This window comes from Meriones unguiculatus, chromosome 1 (assembly GCF_030254825.1).
Source record: "Meriones unguiculatus strain TT.TT164.6M chromosome 1, Bangor_MerUng_6.1, whole genome shotgun sequence".
Lineage (NCBI taxonomy): Eukaryota > Metazoa > Chordata > Mammalia > Rodentia > Muridae > Meriones > Meriones unguiculatus.
In genome coordinates, this window is record NC_083349.1 from 41,457,385 (window position 1) to 41,485,043 (window position 27,659).

Consider the following 27,659-nt stretch of genomic DNA (forward strand, 5'->3'; position numbering starts at 1 on the left):
GTGTGTTTGTATGCATGTGTGTGTAGGTGTGTACGCATGAGTGCAAGCGTCCACGGAGACCATAGGGGTTGGGTTCACTAAAGCCAGAATTACAGGCAATTGTGAGTCATATGATATAGGTGGTTGGGTCCTGTGGAAGGGCAATGCATGCTTTTAACTGCTGAACCATCTCCCTAGCTACTCTTTACTTCTTCTTCTTCTTCTTCTTCTTTTTTTTTTTCCATTCACAAAACTTAAAAAAAAAAAAAATCTTGTTTTGTGTTTGCATTTTCTGGGGAGCCATGCAACCAGGAGCCAGAGCAGAGCAAGAGTAGGGTCAAGATGTGTCCTAACCCTGGAAATCTCATCCTAAGATGGGCAGGAGTAGGACAGTTCCTTTCATGTCCTGGGCTTGTTTGCCCTGGCACTCATAGCCCTGTGCCCCAACCCTTGCCCTCCTGAGAAGGTCACATAGCCTGGCAGCCAGGTTAAACTTCCTCTCCCCTTATGAGGTAACATCCAGCAGCACCTAGAATTCCTCCTTATGCAAATGAGGCATCTATAGCACCCTAACTCCAACCAATGACATACACTCACCCCAATAGCCCCTACCTACCCCTGAAAGATTTAAATAGCTTTTGTTTCTCCCCAGTGAAAGAGCTGTCTCCTTGAAGCTGTCTCCTGAGAAGCCTGTCCCTCACACACTAACCCCAGCCCAGCTAAGCTTCCCCTCCCTCCAGTCCAGCTCAGAGCGCAAGGAGCCTGGATACCCCAAGGGGGAAGCAGACATGAGGGGTTGGGGAGACCAGGCGCCATACTGCATTATCTGTGTATATTATCTTTATGAGGCCTGAAGGCTAACACCAAAGCACGCTGGGCCATATGTTGCTTCCTCAGAATGACATTGCCTTGGGCACCTCACTGAGTTTTTCTAAGCTGATTCCTCTCCACTTCGCCTGCCTACTATCAGAGAGTATATGATGAAATACATGAAGAATGGAATCAGGAAAGGCGTATTTGGAACCACATACCTCCATTAGCAACATTAAACTTCACTCCAAACTCTCCCCCTGGTCCTCCGGGACAGTGGCTGGCTGTTAGGATGATTCCACCAGCTGCCTTGATCCTCCGGATGATGCAGGAGACCGCAGGCGTTGACAAGATGCCGTTCTGCCCAATAATCAGTCGTCCAATCTAAACAAGCAGGGGGCGGGGGAGGAGGGAAATCAGCCCAGGGTTCATGACACTGAAAACATTTCAACAGGAAAATGCCTCGGGGTATGTTAAGAGGTAATAAATCTCCTACCCAAAGGAATTGACCAGGTTTATGTTAGGAAAGCGGAATAAAAGGAGTTCCAGCATTATCTGCCCCACCCAAGTCCAAGTCCATTTGAGGTGTTCAAATCTAGTTTTCTACTAACCAGTAGTTACTTAAGGATCATTGATCTCTGGTAGTTTGAAGTATCTACTTTTGGTGACCAGTAAGTGTTCTGAGCTCAGGTAAATTCTTAGTTTAGGTCTGACTCAGAAACTATAATGATGAAGGTGTTAGGAATTATTTAAGAAGAAGAAGAAGAAGAAGAAGAAGAAGAAGAAGAAGAAGAAGAAGAAGAAGAAGAAGAAGAAGAAGAAGAAGAGAAAAGGACTGCTTCCTACTTCTCTTGCTTCTTCTGCATGATACTTTAATCTTGATTGCCACATTGATGCAACTTAGAGTCACTGTGGAAAGCAATCTCCAGGCAAGTCTTTGAGGGATTACCTCCCTAGGTTAACTGAGGGAGGAAGAAATGCCCGGAGTGCGTGGACCATTCTGCGGGCTTAGGCTTGGACTTGATAAAGAGAAGAAAGCCAGCAGAGCATGGGTAGCTCTCTGCTTCCTGACTGAACGCTCAGTGTGACCAGTCACATCCCACTCTTGCTGCCATGGCTCTGGGCTTCTACTCCAATGTGAGGGATAGAAACCAGGACAGCCCTCTGAAACGTAGTACTCCCAGTCTCTACCTTACCTGGTTTTCTGTTTGTCCTCATGAACTTTCCTGTGTCATATATTATCACCTAATGCTTTCCACATTATTTATTTACCCACTGTCTGTAACCCCCTACAATCACTTATTCACTGTTTCTAAACAACCTAGAACAAACGTGCCAGACAGTGCGTAGTAAGGACTGGGAATTGATTAGTGTTAAAACTAACGAACAAGTTCTGTATGAAAAATACGCTGGGAAAGGAGAAGATGGCAGATGACACTCATGATGGTGTGACAATTACCTTTGTCAACCTGACACAATTTAGAGCCACTAGAAAGTCTCAATAGAGTGTTATCTGCGTTGAATTGACCTGTGAACATACTTGTGGGGAACTGTCTTAATTAACTGATATGGGAAGCCTCAGCCCACTGTGGGTAGTATCAATAAAATCCAGGTCATTGGATAGTATTTTATTACATATTCTGGTAAATTAGAAGACCTAAAAGAAATTGGTAAGTTTCCAGACATATATGACCTATCAAAATTAAAACAAGAGGATATTAACAACTTAACTAGATCTATAACCCAAAAGAGAGAGGTTGAAGCAGTAAGAAACGGTCTGCCAATTCTAAGAGCCCAGGCTTAGTCACTGCCGAATTCTACCAGACCTTTAAAGAACTAGCACAAGTGTTCTTCAAACTAGTTCATAAAATAAAAAGGAAAGGAATGCTGCCGCCCTTCTTCCAAAGGCAGAATCACTCTAATACCAAACCAATTAAGGACACAAAAAAACAGAAAACTGTAGGCCAGCCTCCCTGGTGAATACACACACAAACATTCTCAATAAAATACTTGCAAGCTGAACTCAACTACACATTAGTTACCCCGACCAGGTTGGCATCACTCCAGGATGGAGGAAGGTTTTGACACAGGCAAATCAATAAGTGAGCTGCACTACATCAACAGACTTGAGGATGGAAATCATGAGATCACCTCAACAGACACGGAAAAGGTGTTGGGCAGAGTCCAACATCCTTTCATGATGAAGCCCTGAAGAAACCAAGAATAGAAGAAACACACCTCAACACAGGAAAGGATGTATATGTCATTTGCCCCACATTATTCTAAATGGGGAAGACTGAAATCATGTTTATAAAGTCAGAAAGGAGCCTAAGGTGTGCATTTTCTCCACTCTTATCCTTGAAGTCACAGCCAATGGGATAAGACTAGAGAAGAGAATGAATATGGGTAGGAAAAGAAGTAAGTGATCCCGATCCTTATTTGCAGATGATATAATTCTGTATATGAGTGATTTTGAAGCTGCCACAGGAAAACTGTCAGCACTGGCAGACACTTTCAGCAAAACTGCGGGGTACGAACCAACACACACAAATCAGCAACTTCTTTCTGTCCCATGAGCATGCATGCTGAAAAGGAAATCGGGAATTCAGTCCAATCCACAAGGGCTTCAACAACAACAGCAACAACCTAAATGAATGAATGAATGAATGAATGAATGAATGAAACCTGAGTAAAAGAGTTAGGAATACGCCTAAGGAAAGGAAAGATTGCTACACTGAAAAGTTCAAAACACTGAAGAAAGGACTTGAGGAAGACATTAGAAGATATAATGAATTGGCATCATTGATAAAGTGACAGTAGCTTTATTACTAAAAGCTATTCAATGCAGCCCCCCACCAAAGTTCCAATGACATTCTTCACAGAAATAGAAAAACAACTTTACAATTCATGCGGATGCATAAAGGGCTGCAATAGGTTGAGGAAAAAGAACAATGCTCGAGGTATCACCACACCTGATTCCATGTTCCACTACAGAACCGTAGTAACAAAAATAGCATAGCACTAATACAAAAAGAGCCGTGTGCCCAGTAGAACAAATGGAAGACCCAAGCATACGCCTCCATACAGCTATAGCCGCCTGAAGTTTGACAAAAGTTTCAAAAACATACATTGCAGAAAAGACAGTTTCTTCTATAAATAGGGCTAAGGAAATTGGATATTCATGTGGACATCAGAATATCCACAGAAACAAGAAACTAAATCCCTAACTCTCACCCTGTACATCAGTTCAAAATGATCAAGGCCTTAATGTGAGACCTGAAACTCCAAAAGTGTTCAAGGAAAGCATAGTGATATCACATCAAGAACAAGGCAAGGGAAGGACTTCGTGAAAAGGACTCCAAAAGCTTAGGAAACAATCTCAAGAACTAGCAAATAGGTTGATATATATATATATATTTAAAACTTCTTCACAACAACAAAAAAAAACAACAACAATTAACCAAATGAAGAGACAGTCAAGAGAATGTGACAAAGCCTTTGCTAACTATCTGGCAGCAGATGAGTGTTTAGAATATATGAATAACTAAAATATCTGAGGAAGACACTAAAATACACAATGAATTGGCATCATTGATAGAGTAATGGTGGCTCTGATTCTAAAAGTTACTCAGTGCCACCCTCAAACAATCTAATGAACACATGGGCTAAAAGACACTCTCAAAAAGATGCATACAAGTTACTAACAAACACTAAAACCTGGGCAGCATCCTTAGCCATCAAGGCGATGCAAATTGAGACTCCACTCACCCTGGTCAGAACAGCTACCATAAGGAAAGAAAATAGCAAATGCTGGCAAGTGTCAGGGAAAGAAGAGTCAGCAGTGTTGGTAGGCATGAAAACTGATGTAACCTCTCCAGAAAAAAACAGTCTCAACAGCTGTACCACGCCTCAGAACATGCCCAGTAGGTGTGGTTTGTTGGTATAATGTTCTTGTAGAATGTATACAATTTACCCTTGGTTCATTCAAATGCTGATTTCTCTACCCCACTATCTGGTTTAAATCTGGACCACCATTGTGATGCTACCTGTCTCAAGTTTGTGTAAACATGTTACCATTTGTTCTCTGCATTGCCAATAAAAACAACCAGCCAGTGCTGAGCAATGGAGAGACTAAGGTGGGACATCCTGGTCTGGAGGAAAGGAGAAAGAGGAGGGAGAGGAAAGATCTGAGAGGAAAGGACCTGGAAACATCAGGAGAGATGAACCAGACCTAAGATACGACTAAAAAGCAAGTATAATGTGGGAAATCTGGATGGGACAAAGCTATGCGGGCTTGGAGGTTTAGGATGGCGTAACTATTGCTCAGCATTGTGCTCTAGGTTAAATAAATCCTAGTCTCTGTGTGGTGATTTGGGTATACAGCTGGTTTAGGAAAAACTGCTGTTTAACTAAAAGATAATTCAATATTAAATATTAATAATCATCAACAGTAGGTCAATGCCTCATATAACATTTGCAGCTCTGTGTTCACTGCAGTGCTGTTCACAACTGACAAGGTAAGGGGTCATCCTGGGGAGTCAAGAATGAAATAACATTATTTGCTGAAAAATAGATGCAACCAGAGATAACTATATTGGACAAAATAAGCCAAATTCAGTAAGATAGTATTACAGTTTATCATCATTTGTGGATTCTAGACCTTAAAAAGATCCATAAAACCATTTACGTGTTTGGGTGAATGTGTATGTGTGTGAGTGTGGGTGGATGAGTTTATGTATATGTGAATGTGAGGGTGAGTGTGGGTGTATTAGTATGAGAATATGTTTGAGTGTTATGAGTGAGTGTGTGTGTGTGTATGTGTGTGTGTGTTTGTGTGACATGAAAGCAGAAAGACTGAGAAAAGGAAGGAGCCTGACAGGATGAGGGAGGGGGCATGTGGGGGGAGTAATGTCAAAGGATACAACATACTTGAAAGAAACTCTCTTTGTGAAACCAAGCCTATGTCCAGTGCAAGAGGGAGGGGTGAGGGGAACGGAGGCTAAAGACCAGGTGAAAAGCTGTCGGAGGCTTTAAGCAAATAGCTTCCCGGGTAGAGGCTGCAGAAATAAAGAGAGTTATTCAGTTTGTGAGATGTCGCTAATGGACAGATGTGCAAGTAGGATGAAGTATGGCAGAGAGAAGCTCTGTCACCACACAGCCAGTCACCACACAGCCCATAGTGAGCCTCGCCTTCTGATCATGGCACCCCTGTGCAGTTCCTGAACAGTGCCAATCAAGGTGGTCAATCCCACCAGCTACTTCCACCACGGGGCTGAGAATGATGCTGACACTTCCCACCTGGCTCTCTCTCAGACTGCCTACTCATGGAGACCCTGGCAGCACGATGTTTTGAAGACCTTCAAGGGTCTGTGGAGAGGTCTGTGTGTGGAGGAACTACCACAGCCTCCCACCAACAGCCCACACCATGTGGCAGTCTCATAAATGAGTCCCCTGCCACAGATCTTCAGGTCTCTATTGAACCCTTATAGGACAAACTCCTACCAACTCCCGATGGTGATGTCATGAGAATCCCCAGGCAGAAGTGAGCCGTCTCCTGTCTGACCAAAGCAAGAGAGAGTGAATGCATACCACTACAGAAGCCACTAGACTATGCTCAGTTTTTAACCAGTAGGTAAGACTGGAGCTCTGAGGAAGCAGCCAGGAATAATGCCCAGTTTTACACCCTTAAGAACCAGATGCACAGTAGAATTCCTAACCAAGCAGGGGAGACAGATGATGGCAGAGACACCCCATTTATTATCCAGGGCCATGACAAAGCACCTTCCATACCCTTCCATTAAAATCCCCATTGTCACTCAACTCATGTCGCTGAGCATCTACCATGCAACAGGCAGTGTGCAAATGGGACACACAGGACCTAACCACTGCCCACAAAAATATCTACAATGTTCTAAGGATGTGCACTCACAATTGCTTGTCTGCCCCATTGCCTATACTTATTCTTAAAGAAATAAATTTTAACTGGTAGACGAGAGGCCGTGGTAGAGCTCAGCAGCCAGGCATTTGCCTATGCTTCACGAAGACATGGATCCCATCGCTGGCACAATAAATTAACTAGTTAATGAATAAAAACTGGAAAAGACAAAGATGGAGCAAAGATTGAAGGAACAGCCATCCCATCCCATGGGAGAGAACCAATCCCTGACGCTGCTAATGTTACTCTGCAATGCTTGTAAACAGGAGCCTAGCATAACTTCTCTTACTGGCTTCACCCAGCAGTGGATATAAATAGATGCACAGACACAGAGCCAAACATTAGACAGAGCTCAGAGAGTCCTATAGAAGAGATGGGGTAAGGAGTGAGGGAGCTGGAGGGGTCAAGGACTCCATGTGAAGATCTACAGAGTCAACTAACCCGGGCCCATGGGGGCTCACAGAGACTGAACCATGCCTGCACATATATAGCAGATATGCAGCTTGGTCTTCATGTGGGTCTTTAATGGAAGGTTTGGTTTCTTTAAAAACTCAGTTTTGCTATGTAAATATGATTTTGTTTTAATCCCACATGTGGGATTTTAGTTGGGCTAGAGTTTGTCCACAGCTGTTAATTGTCTCGTGTCGGGCATGGCTTCTGCCAGCTGGGAATAGCCTTCCACGTGCAGCACAGAGAGGGGCGTGGTCTAGGGTTCTGAGGATATAAATTTGAAAGCTGAGAAAGAGACAATATGGCATGGCATGGCATGTGGTGTTGGCAGGTGGCCAACCCTTCAAACACCACAGTTTGAAGAGACCAGAGAATAATAGGTAGGTAGATAGATAGATAGATAGATAGATAGATAGATAGATAGATAGATAGATAAAACTGGAAAAAGTATATACATGTAGATATGTCTTATGGTGCATTTAAAATTAAAATTTTAAAACAATCTTGTTCAGTAATGAAGAACCAATTAGGCAAAGCATAATTCAAAAACATATGGAATGCTACTTAGCCATCTAAAAGTAATTAGTTCTTAACCGACCAGCAGTGGCAAACATAGTTAGCGGCCTACGAAAATTCAGCAGAGGACCACAGAAGAGTAGGCGATGGGCTTCTATCCACCTGGGTTTCTGTGGCTGGGATAAAACCACAACTGAAATCAACTTAAAGAGCAGAGGGCTTACTCCAGCTTACAACCCTAGGAACATTCCTTCACTGAAAGAAGTCAGGGCAGGAACCCAAGTCAGTAACCTGGAGTCAGGAGCTGAAGCAGAGGCCTTGAAGAAATGTTGCTTGCTGGCTGCTCCCCTTCACTGCTCCACTGCCTTCATTAGACAGCCCAGGCCCACCTGCTAAGACATGATGCTGCCCCTCAATAGGTTAGCCTCTCACCCCATATCAGTTAGCAACCAGGAAAATGCCTCCACAGATATCCCCACGGGCCAACCTGATGGAGGCAAATCTTTTATCATTCCTTCTTCCTAGGTGAGCCTAGCTTGCGTCAAGTTGACCATAACTAACCAACACAATAATCAAGGCATCATGGCCCAGTCTCGGAGTGCCCATCAGCCTCTTTCCCTACCCACTCCTGGCACTGTCCTCGTGAAGAAAGTGACCACCGTGGTAAGGAGGTCATGTATGAGCTCAGAAACATGCGTTTCTGATCAGTTAGGCTGACCTGCCCTCCTTCCCTCCCCTTGGAAGCTCCTTCCCTGCTGAGCTTCCAAGCTGCCAACAGTAGAGATCAACCCCAAGTTCCAATACGGTAGCGTTCCCCTGGGTCGGTCAGACAGGGACAGGTTGATTCCTTTGGGCCAGTTCCATCATGATAGGTCAGCACTTTGTACTAACATGCAAAGAGGAAGACACGCAGAGAGAAGGTGAGCACAGAGGCCAACATGGCTGTGGCTGAGCAATGTGGCCACCATCCCAGGAAGCCAAAGAATGCCAACCACCAACAGAAGCTAGAAGAGCCATGGAACAGATCCCTCCAGAGAGTCCCCAGGGAGCATGGCTCTGCCAACACCATCATTTCAACTTCTGGGCTCCAAATCTGTGAGAAAATAAGTTGCTGTTGTCTTAAGCTAAATGGGCCATTTGTTATGGTAGACTTAACAAATTAATACAAAATCTGCAAACGAATATAAAATCAGGACCCTTTCTTCCAGCTGCCACAACAAACTGTCTGTCAACAACATAGGGGCTAACAGCAGCAGGTTGGCTTCTTGTAGTTCCAAAGACCTGAAGTTCAAAAGGGCGTGAGCAAGGCCGCCCTTCCTCAGACGGTCCCTGGAGAGGGGCCTCCAGCACCTGACTGATTTCCGGTATCTACCCTGGCCCCTGTCTTCCCATCAACTTCTCCTCTGCACATCTGTGTTGTTTCCCAACTAATCCAAGACAAATGTCATCAGAAAAGTCATGGCTTTCAATATCTAGCAACTGTTAAGATAAACGCACATTTGAGGCTTACAGAACAAAGGGAAGGAACCCAACTTGAGCCACCTGTGAATCTTGTACATGTCTTAGTTCTGTATCTATTGCTATGATAAAACACCTGTGAACAAAAGCAACTTGGGAGAAAAGCATTTCTGTCAGCTTCTAACTTGTAGTCCATCACTGAGAAAAGTCAGGGCAGGAACTCAAGGCAGGAGCCTGGATGCAGGAGCTAAAGCAGAAGCCATGAAGGAATATTGCGTACTGTCTTTCTCCCCATGACTTGTTCAGCCTTCTGTCTTATACTGGGACGACCCATCCAGAGTTGGTACCATCCACAGTGGGCTGGTCCCTCTCAGACATACCCACCGGTAAATAGGATGGAGCCATCTTCTCCTTTGAGGTCCCACTTCCCAGACACTTCTAGCTTGTGACAGGTTGGAGGTGTGGCACAGGATGTACCATTTAACCTCTGCGAGTTTAATGTATTTATCTGCAAGGCCAAAAGTGCTCACTTAAGGTTCTTTAAGAAAAATTCTTTTAAACTTAGACATGACCTAATATAATAATAATACTTGCCCAAACCCTGGAACTTCTTAAAGTTATTTTTTTCTAGGTAGCAGGTTCTCTTTTAATCCATTGTTTCACTTTCTGGGAAAGTGCTAGAAATACCACCCTCTGTCAAAGTAGCAGACAGCTGCCTTGCAAAGAAATTAAGGCCCACTTCCCTGACTAGCTTTGCTTCTGAGTACAGCACTGAAGGGCACCATCTGCCTTGCGTTCCTGAGTAAAACCCAGGCTCACCAGGAAGGGCAAACTACGACATTCCCAAGTCTCTACCCTGAACCTCCCACTGCATGACTTTGGCTGGATCTAAGGATGACCCGACCCAGCCCTGCAGAACCAGATGACCCTGGAGGAACCTTATTGCCACTACAGAGCATTTCAGCCCCTGCCTGGAAAGAAGGTGAGGCAGATCCTAGTTCCCTGAGGTGTCACAGCCCAGGAGGCAGCCAGGCAGAGGCGAACCTGTGGGGAAGAGACATGGTCACACAGGACTCTGCAGATATGTAGGTGGGCCACATACCTCCCCAGATCCACAGCTAAGGAGAGAGATGAGTCAACCAGCTCCCACTCAGCGGGACTTTAAGTGAGGAGAAAAGAGACATGGCGGTGGCCCCTCATGCTGCTCCGTGTTTGCTCTCCTAACGACACCAAGCCCTCCTACGAAGCCTTAAACATCACTTGCCTACATTGGTACTGTCTTCACCCAGGAAGGGACATGCTGAGTGCTGAGGGAAGCAAAATGCCCCTCCACTGGCGACAGACCAGTGTCCTAAGATGTAAACTCTACCACCTAAAGGATTTCTCCTCATCACTTTACATCATGCGCGTGCAACTAATTTATTATTTTTTTCATGCTCTTTCCTTTCCTTTCAGAATGCTAACAACCGTGCTTCTAAATTAGATTTAGTGTGAGTTCATTTTCTAACTAGCTCAAATTAAAGTCCTTGAGAGCAGAGATGTATCATTTCAACCCTAAGGCTGAAATCTCAGTGTAGGTACAAAGCCTTGATGTTGGGTGAGTTCCCCAGTAACATAACACTAATAAAGGCAGGTTGGTCTCATGTGTGAACTCTCTCAAGAAAAGTGCCCCACTGTAACTCCCTTTTAGCTTTAAGCAAAAAGGGGAAAGAAAGGTAAGTATGACACTACTCAATGTCACAGCCCTTGGAATGGACTCACATCACTTTAATAGGTTCACATCTCAGAAATGAATCAGGGAAAGTGAAGAGAGCAATAAACAGACACCTCATGCTACACAGAGTGTCCTACATGACCGCACAGATGCCATCCATGTCCACCTATGAAGTGCTGTGGCTAGTAACATATACAAAGATGCCTGTTTTCTATCCTCTTTGTTTAACACACACACACACACACACACACAAGCACACATATGAAGGCCAAAGCCAAGCAGCCACAAACGTGAATACTAAGTGTTCAGCATTTAAGTCCCAGCTGTCAGAGAGGGGTGCCAAGCCTTGAGGAGTGCTGCGTGAGTGAGGAGATGGATGGCTCAGTGGAATTTAGAGAAATAACAGACTCAAGGCAAGGCATGGATGTGGTTACCCAAACATCAAGGGACTTCTCCATTTGCACATGGGTAATTGTCAGCTATGTGCTTTCTTACATGGGGACCAGATGGGAAAAGCCGGACGCATCCCAGCTCCCTGGACCCTTGGAAGGCATTGCATACACCCTAGAGCTGGAAGGAGGAGTGAGGGTACAATCTGCACTAAAGCAATGCAGATTTCTCATGCAACTCCTAGTGTCTGAACATGTGAAGAAAACTCAGAGGCACATAGAAGTTTGGCCCGAGTTATTTGTTCAGTCAGCCCATTATGAAAATCTCACTAAGATCAGGAAATCTAATTGCCTTCAGCTGCAAAGTGGAGCAAAGACTGGAAGTTATGCCCCTCCTAGCAATCAGGTAGTTAAGCACTTGGAGAATGCTCTGTAGCCTTGTCCTTGAGCTTGACTCAGTAAACTGCTAGCATTCTATGAGGTAATCACCTCCTGAGACAAAGGTAAAAAAATGTTCATATTCATTGCATCGCCCTGGATGAGGAAGCAGAAATAAGTCATAGAGCCAAGACAGGCTGCTACCCAACAAAAAGTCTATTAAAACCGACTTTGCTCCCCTGCCCCTGTGGCTCTGGGCAATATCCTGAGTCCCCCTGCACCTCAGTTTTGATATCTGAAAGATCCGGAAGATCACATGATGGGGGCAAAGGAAGTAATATAGCTTATCTGCAGGTGACTATGCCCAGCACTGAGCAATCCCTTCAGCACACCCCGCTGCCTTTCTCTAGCTGCTAACGTTCTTCAACAGGGAATGAATGAGTCACTCTCATCAGGTCCTAAGTTGAAATATATTTCACGTGTGTCCATTTTTATTGACGATGTACAAAGTACATAATAAGAAAATACAAACCACCTGTAACCCTACCACATACAACCACTGTTGTCAACGTTCCCAGGCACAGCCTGGGTCTCTGCCTGTTACAGTTGTCTTCACACACTGTTACAAAAGGGATAATTGCTCAGTATCTTCTCTCTCTCTCTCTCTCTCTCTCTCATGTGTATTTAAATTTTCGGCTTATATAATAGTAGGCATCCATATGGCTTTATCAAGCATCTTTAGTATTAGTTATCCTCCCGTCCATCTGCTCTTCTATCCTCTCCTCCCTTTCCTCACTTAATAGCTACCCATTAATCCCCTTTTACCTCTTCATAACACCTCTTCCTTAAAACTCCCTACCCTTGGCCTTTTTCTAGTCTCCCAGTTTCTACAGATACTCCAAGTCAAACCCATAACTCTAAAGACTCTAAGCTAGGATATATATATAGGAGAAGACATGTGGTGTCTATCTTTCTGAGCAATTCTATCTTTTTATGGCATTGAAAAATGTCAATATAACTGTCGTGAGTGTATACTTTTCCAGTATTTAAATTGACTGACAATGAAAAAAGTGTTTTATCTAAAATTTCCATAAGTAAAACAATTACATGTTTGAAGGCTGAAGCTATTGCAAGATGGAACTTAAGCTGGATATTATTTGCCAATAATTAACAAGCAAGTCAGTCCACAGAATGTGTCCATAACCATGGTGTCGTTTTAGCCACAAAACCTGGTCACTAAGAATACGCTGAAGCCTATGAGGGAGTGACAACCTCACACCACCCAAATCTTATGTTGTCCTGCCTCAGCTCCTCACTGACTGTGTCCTCCTGCATGCACTAGACTGGGCTGCTGACTCCTCAGTGTCACTGAGCTCAGCTCACAAAGCCATCCTGGTGAGAGAGAGGCTTGCCTAGAGCCGTCTGTCATACCCCGTATAGTCTTGTTCTCACTCCATCACCAAGTTCTGCTGAATGTTCTGGAAGCGCAGGTTAGTAAGGAAGATCTGAATATCTATTTTGGTTCTACCATGTCATCAGTCATCTCCGACATCTGGGATTCTGTTCTGTCCTCTGATGGTTAGTGTTCCCTGTCAAGTTGGCAGAGTCTGGAATCACTTGGAGAGGGGCCTCTGTGCTCACCTGAGAGGGGAGACTGTCTGTTTAATTAAGACCCGTCTTAATTGTGCAACAGGCCATTCCTTGGGCAGGGAATCCAGGCCTGTACAAAGGAGAGAGAGGACTGAGCACTACCTTGCATGCATTATCCCTGTCTGTTGCCTGACTTGGAATGCAATGTGACCCGCCACCTCAAGCTCCTGCTGCCACGATGGGCTGTACCTTGAATGCTGAGATACAATGAGCCATTTCCCCTTTAAGTTGTTTTAGTCATGGCAGCTTATACAGCAACAGAAAAAAAAAAGTGAAGACTCCTCTTAAACATATTACAGGAAAAATACAGCTTTGTTGGGGTAAAAGAGTGGGCACATGCTACTTGATAAAGTAGACAGATTGTATACATACACACACATATGTGTCCACACCCATTTTATGGGTAGATTTTACATAAAAGTTTTAAAATCTCTTCAAAGTTACATATTTTCTCTGAGTAGTTATCACAGTCAATTAAAATTCCTTTATGTGTGTTTCCACATGAATCTCCTCAGACCAGCATCTGCCTGATTGGGAAAAAGTAACTGCCCATTTCCTAAGTGGCCCCACCCTTCTTCCTATGTTCCAGTGAACTGGTGAACTAAAGACCTCCGCCATCAGATTTACAACTCAGCAAGATTAAACAGTTTACTGTTATTTATGACAGCCATTCTCGGCCTTCCGTGCCTGCATCTGTCACTGTACATTTGAGAGATCTTTCCCGAAGAACAGCATGCCTCCTAACCAAACGCCGAGCAGAGCTGCAGACATAGGCCCTGACAAACATTTTAAACCATGTGCTTGAAAGCGAGTCCATCCCCCACAGCTGTGCATTTTCAGACTCCTCGGCCAGTTAACTAGATTAGCATGGAGTCCCCCACCCTCTTCTGGGCCTGTTCCTCTCAATAATCTCTCACATGGCCCAGTCCATTAGGTCAGAAAATCTTCGTGAAATAAGCAGATTAAGGTCTGGCTGCAGGAAAGGGCAGTGGGGTAGGCCCGGAGGCCGGGATTGGTGTCTTCCCAAAGACTTCGGGGGTCAGAGAGATTAAATATGGAAAAGCACAGTGTTGACCCAGCTAGCTCCCCTCAGGAGACAACACGGAGACTGTGCCAGGAAAGTCCTTTGGGTTGAGTCAGTCTTTATGGGAGCAACTGCCGCCACCTCAAGGACCATTCAAAGGAGTGTATGTGTGTGCAGGCACAGCTGGGCAGGGAGGGGGTGTGTCTTCAGCAGTTGCCACCCAGCTTGCCAGCAGCATGGAGAAATGCCAGAAGTCAAGAGGAAGCCCTAGGAAGCAACTGTGCTCACCAGACCAACAGGAGCCTCTGGTTAGGAAAGCCACTGTGAAAAAAACACACCGGGCCTCCTTTCCATCAAAGCAAAATAACTGCGTTAGACGAGTATCCTAAAAAATAAATTTTAATTACTCATACTTAAAGCCACTGAGCAACTTAAAAAATGTGGAAGCGAGTTATCAGTGCTCTCTGCATCTTTATGAGCCAACCCGAGGCTCTGTGATTTCCCCTTGTCATACAGGTTGCAAGCGACAGCAAAATCCAGACCTTTTCCTGCCTTCACTTTGTCTCTTGAAAGGCTCCTGGGTGGTGGTGGCGGTGTGTTCGTTTTTTTGTGTGTTTAATTGGTTGGATGGTTAGTTGGTTGGTTACTGAGATAGAGAGAAGCTTATGTTGCCCAGGCTGGACCTATAAGCTCATACGATCCTCTAGCAGCCCATTTCCCCTGCATCTGCCTATTAATGTCTCTATTGATGAATCAACAAATATATGTATGTATGAGTGTTTCAATTAGAAAAGTGTGTAAAGTAGAAAGCGAAGGGGTTTTCCTCCCCCCCCACCACCACCACCCCAGACACACATAGATGCACCCACTGTACCTGGTTGGAGTCCAACCTTATTTGCTGACCATATATATATATACATATATATATATATATATATGGATCGTGCTTTCCACTGGTTGCTTTTCCAGTTAGCAAGCTGCCACTCACATCTTTGTTGTTCCACTTCTTCCATTTTCGGATGTTACTAGTATCATTGTGAGGCCATGTCATAAGTCATGTGCCCCTTCCCCAGTATGGAGTGTATAGATTGTTTTCCAAGCAAAGTGCCACAGTGAGCACAGTTGGACACGGGCTTCCACACCTGTACTCTAACACCTACAGAACTGGTTCTTACATTAACACTCGCCTGGGCTGTTGCATAAAAACTCTATTAAGTGAAGATATTTACTGCCAAGCTGACTGGCCGAAAGGTTGTGTCTATTAATATCCACCAACGATATGAAATAAACGTGATGACTCTCGCCTACTCACACCAAATCTTGAGTAGTCTCAATTTTTTTTTAAACATATTGATTATTTTTATTCAGACTTAGCTGGTTACAATGAGGTTGATTACCTTCTTTGTGTGATTGTTGGTGACAATTTTAGTGTTAAATTGTTTGGGTTTTCTCCTTGATCTGGGAGAGTGTGTTCTGCTTTGGACATACAAGCCATTAGTTTTGAAGTTCTCCTCTCCATATTTTTTGAGATATTTTATTGAATAAATTAAACTCTGTGCCTCTGTTTTCAGTTCTTTTTTCTTTTGGAAATCCTAAATATAAAACTAGATAACACCAGCTAGAAACCAGGAACCTTGTTAGAGGAAAACAACAAGATTGGCAAAAACAATATTATGTTTGTACAAAACGCTTCTTAGTAAAGACTTGGAAAGGGAAGAGTCAAAAACCTCCATGACTCCAGGCCAAGGAAAAGATCTTCTTTGATGGTTGAGTGTTCCTGAATTATTTTCTCTTCATACAAATACAGACATTGCTCCAAAAGGTGATGTCACTAAAACCAAAAGAGGTACATGATATTTAAGGACTCAGAAAATGTGAGCTTTCACTTTTGAAAGCCCTGAGTGTGTTATAGATATGCATTTATTCATAATTAGCAGAGGAAAATCAGATGAAAGAAGTTAAAATGCCCCCTTGGCTATGTAAGCCCAAGCAGTGACAATACACTGGCCTGGCCTGAGTGTTTTCAGATCTACTCCTAGGTCCTGACACCGGAGCCCTCCCTTCATTTTCATGTTCCTGGGATGATCAGATCCATTTTTTCCTGTATGTTTTTCCCAAGAAATCTTGTTAAAATCCTATTTCAATGCTTATTTATATTGCTGTTCTCTAACAATGGTCCTCAAGTCTGTAAAGTAATCAGCAAACTTGCAGAACTCACAAAGGGCCCCATCAAAATAGACTTTCGATCAAAAGTGATTCTTAGGGCAAGTTTTACACACAATGTTGTGGATGTGTGTCTGCCTTTTCAATAAACACCATTATATTTTATCACAAGATTTAATAAAGCAGCTTAGTTGAAAACACCATCTGGGGCTCTGGATACATGAACCAAAGCTTAAAATAACCACCCAGCAACTGGGAGGGCCCAGCTGTTCTCCAAACTCTCCCCCTCCTTTAAATTCCCCTTAAAAAGATTGAATAAAGACTAGAGACTAAAAGTGTCGACCTTACACTGGTCACCCAGGGAAATGGAGGCAGCCGAGGGCTCCTGAGGTGTGCTGTCGCTCCCAGAAGGTCTGCCTGTTCCACACTCAGGGATGAAGATCCAGAAAGGGCAGTGAGGCAAAGTTATGGAAGGCTCCTTCCAGGCTTCCCCTGAGTGCACCACGAGCCCGCTTTCCCTAGCATCACCCTGTAGAAGCTTTTTCTGTCCATCGGTTCTATAACGAACACCACCTAAAAACACAAAGCAACCACTCTTCTTCTGGAAGCAAGATCCTGTGCCACCCAACCTTAGATTTTCAGATCTAATGCAGGAAAGAGGCCCTGGGTGGTGAGGTACAGAGTGCCACTCTTGCCTCCTCATTGCAAGCCCACCCACCACTAGCACACCTACCTTGTTTCAACATCTAGTCTGTTCAACATCTATTCCTCTTTGGAACCATACCAAGATTAGGCCCCTAGAGGGTTGCAACAAGTGTGCAAACAAGTATGCTCTTGTTTCTTTTTTGGAACAACCAGCTTTTCGTGGGCAATCGGGATCATACAGTCTATGGGGGCACCTGGCTGGAGAACAGTCCCAAATCCCCAGCTGACTCAGCCTGCCTCAGGTGACAGTAATCCAGCTTCCGCCTCTGAAAAATTTCACTAATATTGACTAGCTCTTGCAATCCCTTGGATATACTGTACCCTTTGTTTATCATTGCTGGTCATCATGTTGTCCGTACAGTCCATACTTGACCAGCAAATGGATTTTCTCGTGGCTAATGTACAACAGAACCATAAAGGGACCCATGGCAGGCTTTGTTCAATACATGCGGTTAAATCATAATTATCTAAAACACATTCAGTTAGCCACAACAACATTATTTTTTCTTTTTGCTAAAACGTATTCTGGTTTAAAGCTAAGATGTCTCTCAAAGGCTCACGTGCTGAGAAAGTTATTTGTGGGTTGATGGACTTTAGCAGAAGTGATTGAATCCTTGGAGTTTCCACCTACTCAAGATTAAGCCCTTGATGGGATCATGATATAATGGCAAAACTGGTAGGTAGGGCCTCTGGGGGAAATGGGTAGCTGGGAGCATGCCAGGAAACACATGCCTTGTCCCTGGCTCTGTCCTACATCCCTACATTTTTTGACCACCGTGGAGGTTGCTGGGGCAACTTTGATTAGCTCCCCGTTCCTGTCTCCATGGTCTTCTTCTTCACTATGGGCCCATAGTAGACTGAGCACAGATTAACACCCCAGAAATGGTGGGATAAGTTAAATCTTTATCCCTAACACTGTATTTGCCCCAACAATGAAAAATGACTAATGTGGTGGCTTAAATGTTACAAAGTGCATTCTGGAACAAGCCTTGATAGGACTCCCAGGGTAGTTCAGTGATATGACCATTCCTAATTTGAAGACAAGTGGCTTCTAGCCATGCCAACAAGGTTAACGTGTCTACTCTGCAACCTGAGTGGCAAAGAAAGAAAAACATGATCCACCTTCCAGCTGCTGATGCAAGGCTGTTTCTACCAAACCATTACCTCCACAGTTGTCACATTTAAAAACCTTGCGTGAACTTTCCAAGTATGTGTTTACAATGTATGATGCTGTAGGAGGCACAGCTTAGAGAAAGCTGTGGAGGAGCCAGGCTTGGTCTCTCTTGTTTGCCATTCTTTTTAAGATTTATTTATTTTTTTTATGTGTACGGGTGCTTTGCATGTAAGCCTGCAGACCGGAGGAGGGCATCTGATTGTGAGCTGCAATGCAGGTACTAGAAACTGAACTCAGGGCTTTGCGGAGAGCAGTCAGTTCTCTTAACCACTACCCATCTCTCCAATCCCAGAAACTAAAATTTTAAACATGCAGGGGTTTTATTTTGTTTTTGAGAGAAGAAAAATGACCGATTCCTAGTTAGCCTGAAGGGTGGAATGGATGTTGTCTAAGAACATGGCGAACTTCTTCTATGGACCTGGCCTTTACCTGGACCCCCCCAAATCCTTAGCATTGTTGAGGCCCTAATCCTGAACTTTGTCTCTCAGTGAAGAGAACCCATCTGTGTCAAAGAGGTCCCATGTACTTTGCATCCTCCTTCAACAGAATCCATCCTTGTGTTTATTACAAATCCTTCCTCCCTCCACCCTTACCCTGAGCAATTTTATCAGTCAATAGAAGCCATTCTTACTCTGAAGATCACAGGTGCTTTCCTTCCTTGCGAGGTAGTTTCAGGGTAGCCACCCTGAAGCTCTGTTGTGGTGATTGTAACATGGTGACGTTTCCCCAAAGTTTTACTGTGTTTAAAGGTGTAAGAAAAATAAACTGTGAGGTCAGACTCTGGAAGCTTTGACCCCAGTGCCTGGTGCTGACCCGACTGTCATTCTTCACGTGGGACAGATCATTCTCCTGCAAGCTGTGATGTTTGCAAGGACCCCAAGATGGTGATCTATGTTTAGCCTGCAAATGCTTTGGGGTATACAGACCAACTCCAATTTTCACTCACACACACACACACACACACACAGAGTTTAATAGCTAAGTTTCAGCTTTGTGCCGTCCAACATCATCACCGTTAACTACTTATGACTATTTCCATTTTATTTAATTAAAATGAAAGAAAATTTAAAAATATAGCTCATTGATCACATTAGCTACATTACAGAATGTTCAGCTGTCACACTTGGATAGAGCTGAGGATTGTGCTGATCCTAAGACATTTCCACCAGCAGAGAACCATGCCACAGAATATAATCTCCAGAGAAGGAAGACCTTAGTCACCTCTCTGTCTGCTTATAAGGTCAAGTATGGAGACAGAAAATTTTAGGAAACTCCAGAAACATCTTGAGGAAAACACAGTGCCCAATATTGAAGGTAGTTAGAGCTAAGTAAGAAGATTCCAGCCAAAGAGAAATTTGATCCTAACTGCAGGTGAACCCACCCAGAAAAGAACATTTTCACAGCAAGTGTGGCTCATTCAGCTCTTAAACTCTTTAAAGTGTGTGTATGTGTGTGTGTGTGTGTGTGTGTGTGTGTGTGACTCAATACTACCAAAGCGGTTCTGAACCAGATGAAAATAAAAACAGGTTCAAAGACCAATTAGTCCCAGACTAATCTTGTTCCAAATATCAAATACTATTTACTTCTCAGTTCTCCTATTGACTTTATAATATATAGTCATTGTTTTTCTTTCACTCTAGGGTATAGCATGGTTGTGTCTTTAGGGGAGAAAATAAAATATTCCTCAGGAGGTTTTAAGTAAGTTTCTATAACAACATAGAAACCATAAAAATGAGAGAACACTTGCCCAACATCCCTAAAGGCTGGGGTTCTTCCCTGGCACCGAGTGGAAGGTGGAAAGCTAAAAGTATCTTATTTATTCACTAATCCACTAAAATTGAATGCACAAACAGCCAAGAATTCCTGGAGCATTCCCAAGGGCCAAAAGTGAAACAAATTTAGTTGTTAAAAGTTCAGCTATAAGAGATGGCTATTTTCTCAAATTCCTGCTTCGAAGTTGGCAGCATGAAAAGGAAAGAAACATAGTGTCTTCTTTCCAGAAGGAATAATTAAATAGCTCAGTTGTGAGGACATGTTGGTTTCATAAAAAGAATGCTGCTAAAGGCTGGAGAGATGGTTCAGTTGGTAAAGTGTATTCCAAACATGAACACCTGAGGTCAACACTTAGTGCCCATGTAAAAGTGGGGCTGAGAAAATGGTAGAGCAGGTGAAGCCACCTGCTGCCAAGCCTGCGGACCTGAATTCCATCCCCAAGACCCACAAGTTGTCCTCTGACCCAACACATGCCTCACTTCCATCACACTCACTCTCACACACATACACACAAACGTGTGTGTGTGTGTGTGTGTGTGTGTGTGTGTGTGTGCCAGTTAATGTAATTCAAGAATTAGAGAAACAGCATTTTGAAGCCTCCAATGAAATAGCTTAAGAGATGGTCATTAGTGGATTTTAAGCCAACGAGTAAACGTTGGTAAGAAACTAAATATGTACACAATATAAAGTTGTGCCCACGAGTGACTGGAAGCAAGGAAGAAACAGTGGGGCTTGGAAAGAGGGATGACCAGCACCCCACAGTCCTTCTACTGTCACTAGTGCTGAGGCCACACACCTTGTGTTCCACAAGATATAGACAAATCGGAGCCCCACAAAGTGCAGCTTGTTGCTTTGATGTGCTGCTGGATGCATTCCAGAAGGCAACTCCACCTGTGGGACATGGGGGATGAAGTAGAGGAAAAACCTGGAAAATGAGTATATTGAATTAACTTTGTTTTTTTTGTTTTTCCGTGCTTTTTTGTTTCTTGAGACAGTCTCACTATGTGGACCAAGTTGACATCAGCTTCCCAAGTGATGGCATCAGAGGCATGCACCTCCACAGGAGGCTTTGAAACACTCTCATTATACAGTAAGTTAAAACGGAGTCCATTGAACTTTGCAAAAGGACTGGATGCTCTTATCCCCCAAAGTTCATACATTGAAATCTTAAAGGGAGTGATTAGGTGGTGAAGAGGGAGTCCTCCTGATTGGAATGCAGAGTCCTCAAGAATTTGCTAGGCCTTCCCACAAGGTGAAGCCACAGTAAGAAAGCACCATTCTGCTAGCCATGAAATGGGCCCTTGTCAGACACCAAAATAACCAGAGCCTGGACCTTGGACTTGTAGTCTCTAGAACTACTTTGAAATGAGTTTCTATTTTACATAAGCTAGCCAGCTCATGGCATGTTGTTACAGTAACCCAAATGGAATAAGACAAGTCTTCGGAACTAATTTTCAGGCAACAAGAAAAGGGTGAAATGAAAAGTCAATGGTACCATAAAGAGAAATCTGAAGAGTCCAGAAGAGACATTTTACAAGCCAACTGGCCTGACTCTTTGACAAGTCAGTTTTATAGACAGATTCACAGACAAAAGGGCAGGCCAGAGAGTATTGTATAGGTTAAAAATTGACCTAAATTACCAGCTGCAGTGTTTATTTCTTGATTTGGATAATTTTGCTTGAGTAAATCACCCATAAAAGAATGTCAAAACAACTGAGTGAACACAAATGTAGAGTTATAACTATGTAGGGGAAAGATCCTTATTTATTCACATTGCCATACTGAAGAATTTATGGATAAATGATATTTTTCTTAAGAAAATTTAAACCATTTAATGCAAAAAGAATAGCTCGAACATTACAAAATGTTTAGAGTCAAGGCTTAGGCCGTCAATCAATCCTATTTCGACTTTTCTGAAAACCAGAAATTTTCATAATTTTTATTGTATTTGTTTTTAGGTACATATGTGTATGTGTGTTATGAGAGTGCAAGCATGCACAATCCCAACCATAATTTTTAATTTTTCACATTTGTTGTGTATGTATGTATGTGCACACACACATGCCTGAATACATACATCACAATGCACATGTAGAGGTCAGAGGACAATTTGCCAGAGTCATTTCTCTCCTGCCACATGGGTGCCAGGAATCAGATCATCAGACATAAAGACAAGAACGTTACCTGCTGAGCCATCTTTCTGGCCCCATACTCACAATTTTATCCTAGAAATGTTCAAATCCCGAATCATACCAGTTACTCGTGTGAAATATGTCAATTTGAAGTTTGATAAACTAGTAAGATATATGTAATATGTTCATAATTTAGAAATGTTATAATTCTGATTTCCTTCACAAATTTTATTTACAGATATCATATACAGCTTTTCTCAGAAAATTTCCTTGTAAAATGAACTGTCTTAGTCAATGTTCTATTGCTGTGAAGAGACATAACCACAGCAATTCTTGTTTAAAAAAAAAAAAAGAAGAAGAAGAACTGAATTGGAAACTTGCTTACAGTTTCAGAGGCCTAGTCCATTATCATCACGGCATGGAGCAAGGAGGTACAAAGGCAGACATAGTACTGGAGAAGTAGTGAGAATTTTACATACTGAGCCACAGGCAACAGGGTGAGAGAGACTGGGCCCAGCATAGGTTTTTGAAACCTCAAAGCCCCTCCCCCTACCCCATGACATACTTTCTCCAACAAGGCCACACCTCCTAATCTTTTTTAAAAGTTCCACTTTTTGGCACTTTGCTCCTCCCTGTGCCAGAGACAGCCACATCTCTTCAGCACATCTCATCCCTTAGACACGATGGTGAAGGCCAGAGTGAATGGATTTGGTTGTATTGGATGCCAGCCTGCGTCTCTGGAAAGTGGAGATTGTTGCCATCAATGACCCCTTCATCAACCTCAATTACATGGTCTACATGTTCCAGTACGACTCTACCCATGGCAAGTTCAATGGCACAGTCAGGGCTGAGAACGGGAAGCCTGTCATCAACGCAAGCCCACCACCATCTTCCAGGAGCGAGATCCCACTAACATCCAATGGGGCGACAATGGTGTCAACTACGTTGTGGAGTCTACTGGTGTCTTCACCAGCATGGAGAAGGCTGGGGCCCACTTGAAGGGTAGGACCAAAAGAGTTATCCTCTCTGACCCTTCTGCCAATGCCCCCATGTTTGTGATGGGTGTGAACCAGGAGAAGTGTGACAACTCACTCAAGATTGTCAGCAATGCTTCCTGTACCACCAACTGTTTAGCCCCTCCCCCTGGCCAGGGTCATCCATGACAACTTTGGCATCGTGAAAGGACTCATGACCACGGTCCATGCCATCACTGCTACCCAGAAGACTGTGGATGGCCCCTCTGGAAAGCTGTGGCCATGGGGCTGCCCAGAACATCATCTCTGCATCTACTGGTGCTGCCAAGGCTGTGGGCAAGGTCATCCCAGAGCTGAATGAGAAGCTCACTGGCATGGACTTCGGTGTTCCTACCCCCAATGTGTCTGTTGTGGATCTGACATGCCAACTGGAGAAACCTGCCAAGTATGATGACATCAAGAAGGTGGTGAAGCAGGCATCCGAGGGCTAACAGGCATCCTGGGCTACACTGAGGACAGGTCATCTCCTGAGACTTCAACAGTGACTCCCACTCTTCTACCTTTGATGCTGGGGCTAGCGTTGCCCTCAATGACAACTTTGTAGAGCTCATGTCCTGGTGTGACAATGAACTCAGCTACAGCAACAGGGTGGTGGCCCTCATGGGCTACATGGCCTCCAAGGAGTAAGAAGCCCTTGAACCACGCACCCCAGCAAGGACAGGAGAGCCAGAGAGAGGCCCTCAGCTGCTGAGGAGTTCCTGTCCCAACTCAGCCCCTGACACTGAGAATCTCCCTCACAGTTTCCATCCCAGATCCCCAGAATAGTAGGAGGGGCCCAGGGAGCCCAACTCTCTTTAATACCATCAAAAAGCTCACTGCACCCAGAGGAAAAAAAAAAAAAAAAAAAAAGTTCTACGATCTGATGACTAAATGAGCCTAGGGAGCTATTCTTATTCAAAGGACCACAGGCCACTTGATAGTCAGATTTTCCAGTTCAGAGAGAATAAGCCTAGTTTTGGTCATTTGTATATTCTATGACTGTCCAGTCAGAAGTCTGTTTTAAGGGCTTTAGAAACCCAGGTCGATCATCCCTCAGCCTCATGAAGCCTGCAGGTTAGAAGGCAAGTGAGTTCCCATCCATTTTTTTGGTTGTTGTTTTTTTTTTTGTTTGTTTTTTTAACTAACTCCTTTTTATTATTCTTATTTATTTGCTTTACATCCTGATTGCAGCCCCTCCCTTCTCTCCTCCTGGTCCCTCCCTCTTTCCCCTACCCCCCCCTTCGCTACTCCTCAAAAAGGGGATCCCCCACCACCAACAACCTACCCCAGCACGTCAAGTCTGGACTTGAACAGATCCTCGTCCACTGAGGCCAAGCAAGGCAGCCCTGCCAGGGGGAAGTGATTGAAAAGCAGGCAACAAAGTCCATGTCAGAGACAGCCCATGCTCTAAAGAACCTACATGAAGATTAAACTGCCCATCAGCTATATATGTGCAGGGGCCTATGTCCAGCATAGCTGTCTCACCCATCTTCGATCACGGAAAGACTAAAATTGCTCATTATTTTCTAGTCCTGCCAAACATTTCTCCTAGAGCCAACCACCTGACTTTTTACTTCAGAACAAGCCTCCCAGAAATTAAGAAAAAAAAAAAATTGAAGAGGAGATTGGTCCATACAACTTAAAACACAAACCAACAACTATCTTCAGCAAAGATTCTGACCCACAATAAATACTGGACAGGCTATGTCCCTCTCACTCCCTAACAAACTAGAGTGTGGAGGAGGGTGAATGCTGTTCTAGCCCGCCCAGGACTCACTATCCTCCATCATTCCCAGGAATAGCTTTGTCAGGCAAGAGGGAAAGAGCATTTGTCAACCTCTCACCAACTCCAGGCTCTCCAGCAAACATTCATCAATCCCAGGTGAAGAGCCAAAGATAAATGCCAGTCTGGAATCCACTCTAACACCCCTGTTCCCACTTCCCCTGCTTGTTTTTGGATATTAAAAATTAAAAAAAAAAAAAGCAACAACAACAAAACCCTCACAAAACACCTTTTCCCCAATTCCATTCCTAAAACGCTGAGAAAAGAAAAACCACAGTAGGAAACGCGAAGCATGGATAGCCCTAAGGAAAAAACACTGAAAAGAAATGAGAGCATGGACAGAGGGGTGGGCTGGCCAGATCCGCGCGGCAGGTTTCACTTTTAAAGATGTTTACATCTGTACATCCGCAAGAGATTTCACTCAAGAGAAAGTTTCATGGGTGTGAATCTGGTCACGTTAGCCAGGCTCAAAAAAACTTTTTAAAACCATTGTTTCTTACAGGTAATTCCTAGACCTCCTAAAGTCTCCTAGTCACAAGAATTAGTGTTTGGATTTGGGGCTAAAAGGGGACGAAGTGGGAAGAGCCGAGTGGGTTAGTACTGGAAGGCGTTTCTGTCTGTAGGATAAGGAAGAGGGAGCAGACAGAAAGAAAGAAATCAGATTGCAGAGGAAAACTACAGAGGTCTTGGGAAAAGAAAAAGGAAACGAAGGTGAAGATGAGAAGAGGCCTGGCTTGCCAAATGCCAAAGGCATCTTGGAGGGAAGTTAGGGATCGCGCCTTAAGATTGCTACAGCAAGTTTCACTTATATCCTTTGGAGACAGGCCTCCTGGGAACTGAAAGCCCAGCCTGCAAAACCATCCAACCCATCCCTGTCCCAATCCAAGTAATACTAAAGGACCGCTGAGCTAGAGCGAGCCCTCGGGGTCCACTCTTGCCAAATAGAGCCGTGGTTCCATACTGGTGAGCGCACGCAGTTCATTTGAGAGCTAAGATTTGGAAAGAGAGAGGTTTATGGCAAAAAAAGAAGAAGGAGGAGGAAGAGGAGGAGGAGGGGGAGGAAGAAAAAGAAAAAGAAGAAGAAGAAGAAGAAGAAGAAGAAGAAGAAGAAGAAGAAGAAGAAGAAGAAGAAGAAGAAGAATAGCATGATGATAAAAGAAAACCAGGATGGATGATCATGTTGGCAGACTCGATAAAAGTCTGTGTAGGGAGGTGGGTTAGGAGAATATGGGGAACCCGAAGCTGCGATGGAGTGGAAAACGGATGAGGGAGGAAACGCAGGAGAAAGCGGAACAGGTGCGGGAGAAGGTTCCAGACCCTTCTTTGAGCAGAGCAGCCCCTTCGAGGCCAGGGTCCCAGTACACCTAGCGGCTGCCATTGTGCCGGTGTGGGAAGCCGGGAAGAGCACAGGGGAGGTGGTCCGGGCGTGGGAACCCGCCAGCCGGGCGTGAACGTCACTCACCCCGTTGGCCGCAGCCATTTGCACCACGATCTCGGTGGCCGTCCTGCTGAAGTACCTGCCGTCGCTGCCCACCACCATGGTGCAGCCCTGGCGGTCGCGCAGGTCGATGGACGACAGCACGCTCTGGATGAAGTTGGGCAGGTAATTGCGCTGGCCCTCGAAGAGCCCGGTGGGCCGCCGCAGCCCGCCTCCCCCGGCCGGCCGCTGGTCCTCGTAGGGCGCCGTGGGCACCGTCAGCACCGGGATGGGGCTCCCCTCCATCGCGCCGCCGGCCGGTCCTGCCGCGGCTGCGGGAGCCTCGGGGATCTGCCGTCCTCCCGGGCCCCCGCGGTCTGGCCTCGCTCCCGGCTCCGCCTCGCGCCCTCCCCGCCCCTCCCCACCCTCTCGCCGCCGCTCTCAGCCTGTCCCCTCAATGTCCCGGAATGGAGTCTGCCTCCACCTTCAGATAAAGTTGTCTGCGGGGGCCCAGCGCCTTTACGGAGGATCACCCAGCTGTCCTCAATTTCTTTCCTCAGCTGGCCTGACTTTCCAAGTGTCCCAAAGCCGGGCTCCGGGGCCAGCTACCGCGTCCCTCAGCCACACCTTCGGTTCCAGCGCTTCCAGCTGCTCCGGAGGCACACTCTCTGCTAGAAGATAGCCTAGCCTGAGCTAGCCCAGGGCCTAGCCCGCAGCCCTCTCCCCGCACCCCGAGAATCAGCTTAGCCTGAGCACAAGTTTCTCTCCCTAGTAAGGACAGAGAGGGAGGTGGGAGGGGGCTGGAACCCTTTGCCATCAGAGAACAGCCCTAGCCAAAAATAACCCTGGAAAGGAGAGCTGAGAATTGTTAGGCTCTGGCTCTGCCAGAGGTGAAACTGGAGGCTGGGCACCGTGTGTGTGTGTGTGTGTGTGTGTGTGTGTGTGTGTGTGTCCGCTGGGCACCGTGTGTGTGTGTGTGTGTGTGTGTGTGTGTGTGTGTGTGTGTCCGCTGGGCACCGTGTGTGTGTGTGTGTGTGTGTGTCCGCTGGGCACCGTGTGTGTGTGTTCTGCAGGAACATTTGTTGCGGGGAATCACACCCTGTCAGCCCCTTCAGTCCCCAGGACCTACCCCAGGATTCACTTTCATAGCATATTTCGGGATGGGGAGTTTGGGTCTTGTTTTGTTCTTCACTATT

The 27,659-nt window shown here is 44.8% G+C and overlaps 1 protein-coding gene and 1 pseudogene across 1 annotated transcript in view; one reads left to right on the plus strand and one right to left on the minus strand.

Annotated features, from left to right (window-relative positions):
• Positions 1-26,856, minus strand: part of Pgm5 (phosphoglucomutase 5) — a 159,921-nt gene extending 133,065 nt beyond the window's left edge. Inside the window, exons 1-2 of the mRNA XM_021627444.2 lie at positions 26,509-26,856; positions 1,011-1,173 (exon numbers count right to left, since the gene is read on the minus strand). Coding sequence (XP_021483119.1) covers positions 1,011-1,173; positions 26,509-26,769 — 424 coding nt within the window. The 5' untranslated portion in view covers positions 26,770-26,856. The remainder of the gene's footprint in view (positions 1-1,010; positions 1,174-26,508) is intronic.
• Positions 22,928-23,911, plus strand: LOC110540698 (glyceraldehyde-3-phosphate dehydrogenase-like; annotated as a pseudogene).
• Positions 26,857-27,659: the final 803 nt, after the last annotated feature.